At 45.9% G+C, this 4,910-nt stretch overlaps 1 protein-coding gene across 1 annotated transcript; it reads left to right on the top strand.

The window, feature by feature from the left end:
- Positions 1-1,932: 1,932 nt before the first annotated feature.
- On the top strand, positions 1,933-4,411 carry LOC118581459 (cystatin-9-like). Its single transcript, XM_036183587.1, has 3 exons — positions 1,933-2,154; positions 3,590-3,703; positions 4,334-4,411. The coding sequence occupies exons 1-3, from the start codon at positions 1,933-1,935 to the stop codon at positions 4,409-4,411; spliced, it is 414 nt and encodes a 137-aa protein (XP_036039480.1).
- Positions 4,412-4,910: the final 499 nt, after the last annotated feature.

Here is a 4,910-nt window from a genome sequence, read left to right as displayed (position 1 = left end):
TGTCCTACTCAGCCTTCTTGCTCTCAGTGTTTGAGAAATAAAGGATGTATTAGACTCTCCCAACATGGCTGAGGCTTGCTCTGTTCTCTGCAGCATCATCATGGGTTCTATTTTATGTTCTAACTCATTGGTAGGTACAAGTGGGATGATGACTATGGTAACTTCTTTCTCTGCATCTTTGATTTTGTTGTTACTGTTTTTTGTTTGTTTATTTTGAGAACAGAGTCTCAGTATACTGCACAGGCTAGCCGTAAACTCATAATTCTATCTCCTCTTTCATGGTACTGAGATTATAGGCATGTACCATACTATAAATTACTATAACTGCCCGACTATTTCTCCTAATTTCAATCTCTGTTGTCTTCCTCAGATGGCCTCCCCACTAGATGTGATCAGGCACCATTACTATGGTTGAGGATGTCTATTTCATTGCCTTTTCACTAGGGGTGTTTGGAAGATTCATGGTCAGTAATTAAAAAAAAAAAGGTGTGCGTGTGTGTGTGTGTGTGTGTGTGTGTGTGTGTGTCTGTGTGTGTCTGTGTGTGTCTGTGTGCGCGCGCGCGCACGCATGTATATGATTGTGCACATGCACACAGAGGCCACAATTGATGCCAGGTGTCTCTCTATCACTCACTCCTATTTCCTTGTGACAGGGTCTCTCACTGAAGCTCCAGTCCTTTGTCTCCACTTCCCCAACTGCTCTGCCAGTAGTTGGAGCAAAGCTATGAAGCAACAAGGAGTAGTTGGGGCCAGTGGTCTTCACTCTCCGCCTAATCCCGTAGGCTTTGAGCAGGTCCCATGAGCCTCTAACGGCTGTGCCTCCTCAGCCACAAAGCTGACTCTTCTCTCTGACTCTTTGCATCTCACTTGCTCCTCAGCTCACTGTCTTCCACTAACACATGTGGGGTTGTGTTTTCGATTTAGCATGTGAATCTGGAACATTCTGATGACTGCTCCTCTGTTTCATTGAAGATCAGGAGCAGACGTGACTGGCCCACATAAGAGGATGATCTTCCCCATGGTTTGATTCTCTCCAGCACATTCTGTTTGGCATCCTGTTCCTTTTTCCAGGACTGGGGGTGATTTAAAAACCTTTGTTGAGGCTGGGAATGGTGGCACATGCCTTTAATCCTAGCACTCGGGAGGCAGAGGCATGCAGATCTCTGAGTTCAAGGCGAGCCTGGTCTGCGTAGTCAGTCATAGGCACATAGGACAGTCAGGGCACACAGAGAAACCTTGTCTCAAAAACAAAGAAACAAACAAAAATAAAAACAAATTAAGAAAAAAACAAACCCAGGATTGGAAAAAGCACAGGGACAAAAGGCCAGATGAATGGAAGCACATAAATTGTGAACCAAAGGCTGTGGAGCCCCCAGCTGGATCAGGCCCTCTGGATAAGTGAGACAGTTGAGTGGCTTGGACTGTTTGGGAGGCCCCCAGGCTGTGGGACCAGGACCTGTCCTTAGTGCATGAGCTGGCTGTTTGGAACCTGGGGCTTACACAGGGACACTTTGCTCAGCCTGGAAGGAGGGGACTGGACCTGACTGTACTGAATCCACCAGGTTTAAATGAGTCCCCAGGGGAGTCTTGGCCCTGGAGGAGATAGGAATGGAGGGGAGGGGCTGGGGGAAAGATGGGGGTGGGAGCGGGAGGGGCAGGACAGGGAAACCCATGGCTGATGTGTAAAATTAAAACACAAATATAATTTTTAAAAAAAGGGAAAAAAAACAAAAAAACAAAAACAAAAAATAAAAAATAAAAACCTTTGTTGGAGCAAGCAAGAATAGAAGAGGGTGTAAATCAGAGAGGCAACTGAGAAGGTGGAGTCTGTGTCCGAGCTGAAGAGATTATGGACTAGAGTTGTGCCTGATAAACTCCTGTGGGACTGAGGGGCTGAGACAGGCAAAGCAGTGGTTGTGGAGCTCTGGTACCATGTCCTGTCCACAGGGAAGGAAAACTCTGCCTCGTGCCATGCTGCTACTTTTCCTAAGCCTCCAGTTCCTCATCACTCCCATTTCAAGGGCCAAGGAGGAAAAGGATACCTCTCTTTACTTCCCTCCCACAGTGGAGTTTGCTGTGGAAACATTCAACCAGAAAAGTCAGGATGAATTCGCCTTCAGGCTGGAACGTATCCTGAGTTCCTGGCAGGAGAAGGTAAGTGACCACATCCTCGACATCTGTCATGCCAGAATGTACCTGCTACTCAGTGAGGGACAGGAGAGGGCAATCTACCTCTCTTGCAAGTTACACATAACCTAATTCATTCAGTCTCCTTGCAAGTTCTTTTAACATTAGATCATTTTCTATCCACATACAATATACATATGTCGTTCTTATTGTTTTGAAACATTTTAAATGAGTAATTTTAAAGTGAGTGTTTCTTTTTAAAGATTTTTTTTATTATATTTTATTCTCTCTCTCTCTCTCTCTCTCTCTCTCTCTCTGTGTGTGTGTGTGTGTGTGTGTGTGTGTGTGTGTTGGCACACGCAGAGATCAGAGACCCAATTGGGGGGCAGCTCTCTTCTTCCACCATGCAGATAATGGATATTGAGCTTAGGCTGTCAGGCTTGGTGCAAGTGCCTTTGCCCAATGAGCCATCTCACTGGCCCCAGAACAGACATTTCTAAGCAGATAAAACCATATAGTAAGTAAAAGATTCACACACAAAAAGGTGCCGATAGATGAAGCTGAGAAATACGTCAGACACAAAATTTAAAACAAACAAAATAAAGTAGTAATTGGTACAAAAAATGCATAGAATAAAACAAAGATAATCAGAAAATATGCTGAGGATTTATGGAAGATAGAGAGGAGGCCACTATCTCTCTTGAGAGCACCAGACAGCTCCTCTTCTCAATTTCTTCATGCTTTAGGCCTCTGGCTGCCCCACTCTGCCCCACTGACCACATCAGACCCTCTTCATCATCCTATAATGCCCCTACAGAATGCAGTCAGTACAGAAATGCTCATTTCCAGTGTCACACTTCTGGTCATTGGGGAGAGGCACTCAGTTCCTCCTTCCCTGGCAAAGGAAAGGCAGAGAGGCTCTAGCTCTGCCTAGTGCGGAGGCCTCTGAGATCCCAGCACAGCACCCAGCTGATTTTCAGAAGCATGCACTGTAAAAAGAACAGGGCCTCTCCTGAAACACCACTCTGGGCTGTGCTTGTACTTCAACTGTTTTGCTTGTAGCTCAGTTGAGGAGGTATCTGGAGATCTGGTTCCATGTCTTAGGATTGACTTTCCCACAAACACTGGTAGAGCCACTTCCCTCCCAGAATATGTCCTGGGAACATGCAGATCTGCTGAGGATGATGTCTGGGTTTTCCTACGGTTGAATGTGGGCTATAGGGACTGGAGATAAAGGACTCAGCCTTGCCTTCCCTGCTTTCCAGCAGGTCCCCACTCTAGGTTCTTAACTCTCTAATCTAGAGATGACTTTCCTGGTTTCTGTCTTCATAGAGCTGATGCCCGGCCTTGAAGAACTCCAAATGGAAGAGAATCTGGATCTCTTCACACACTGAGCACAGTCACAGAGCTTCTTAAGAAGCAAGAAGGGTCTGTTCACACTTTCATCTTTTTCTGTCTGCAGGTGGTTTTTCCAGCTGTTTTCTCCATGAAGCTTCAGCTGCGTAGAACCACGTGCAAGAAATTTGAGGATGGCCTGGACACTTGCCCCTTTCAGGATAGCAACAGTCCAAATAATGTAAGGCAAAACACAAGCCTCCATAGTTTTTACAGCTGTGAGTGCTGTAGGGACAGGGGTGAGGCAGTAGGAACTGGGTCAGCTAGTCATACCGCATCCATAGTCACAAGTAGAGAAAAATGAATGTATGCAAGTTTCTAGTACTTAGCTCACTTTTCCCACTCTAATACAGTTCAGGTTCCAAACCCAGGGAATGGTGCCACCCACAGTAGGCTGGGTCTTCCTGTGATGAATCTAATCAAGACAATCTCCCCACTGACATTCTCACAGGCCAACCTGATCTAGCTCATCTCTCACTGAAATGCTCTTCCCAGATGATCCTCGATTGTGTTAGGTTGACAGTTAAAACTAACTGCCACAGTGGGTAATCATGACAGGGTACTTTCTACCCCCACTGTTAGGTATGTGAATCACACAAAGATATCCTAAATATTCCTCTAGAGGTCCTGTCTGCCGAGCAGCTTCAAATCAAGACACAGCTCAAGACTTGCCCATGGGTAGTCATGTCTGAAGGTCCTTGTCTCCTTCTACTCCCTATTGGTCTATGGAAGAGAAAAGGTGAAATTTGGAGCACAAGCCACAAACTTCCTTCACCTTCTTTCACCGTCCTTTTTTATTCTTTTCCCTCAGACCTACACCTGCCTGTTCAGTATTGGTACCCTTACCTGGGCAACAGAATTCAAGCTCTACAAGCATGAGTGCTCATAGTTGCTCTGACTGGAGTCATCCATGGAATGGCCCTGTACTTCTCTCTGCATCCGGGAAGTGGTTACCCTTGGCAGGGTCTCTATGAGCTGGTGTTCCTTGGTTTGCAACATTGTGTAGTGTCAAGCCTGGGTATGTGGATAATAACCAGGAAAAATTCATATTGCCCTTGTTTCATCATTTAGAATAGCTCATTAAATATCGCATTTCTGAACACTTGCCATGTATGTTTTTAGAGGAAGCACCATGGGCCGGTGGTGGGGACAGTTTGAGTTTCTAAGACACTCCCCTCACCTTGAAGTTCCTGAGGGCGGGGGAGGATGACGACACAAGAGACATAAATAAGTAAGATGTATGAGAATTGTTGTCACAAAAGTCCAGAAGCACAATGGCTGTGGTCCCCCAGGGTGTCAATTATCCAAGATAGGGTCCAGGCAGAGCTTCTGCCTCTCTTACACCAGCACATGTGTGCAGCCTCTGATCTCCAGAAAGTGACTTTCAT

Source organism: Onychomys torridus, chromosome 4 (assembly GCF_903995425.1).
Source record: "Onychomys torridus chromosome 4, mOncTor1.1, whole genome shotgun sequence".
Taxonomy (NCBI): Eukaryota; Metazoa; Chordata; class Mammalia; order Rodentia; family Cricetidae; genus Onychomys; species Onychomys torridus.
The sequence above is the reverse complement of the archived record's forward strand: the minus strand, read 5'-3'. Positions and strand labels throughout refer to the sequence as shown.

Coding starts and splice junctions, on each gene's coding strand:
- LOC118581459 (XM_036183587.1), top strand. CDS start 1,933: ATGTCCTGTCCACAGGGAAGGAAAACTCTGCCTCGTGCCATGCTGCTA. Junction 2,155..3,589: donor TGAGTTCCTGGCAGGAGAAG/GTAAGTGACCAC, acceptor TTCTGTCTGCAG/GTGGTTTTTCCAGCTGTTTT. Junction 3,704..4,333: donor ATAGCAACAGTCCAAATAAT/GTAAGGCAAAAC, acceptor CTTTTCCCTCAG/ACCTACACCTGCCTGTTCAG.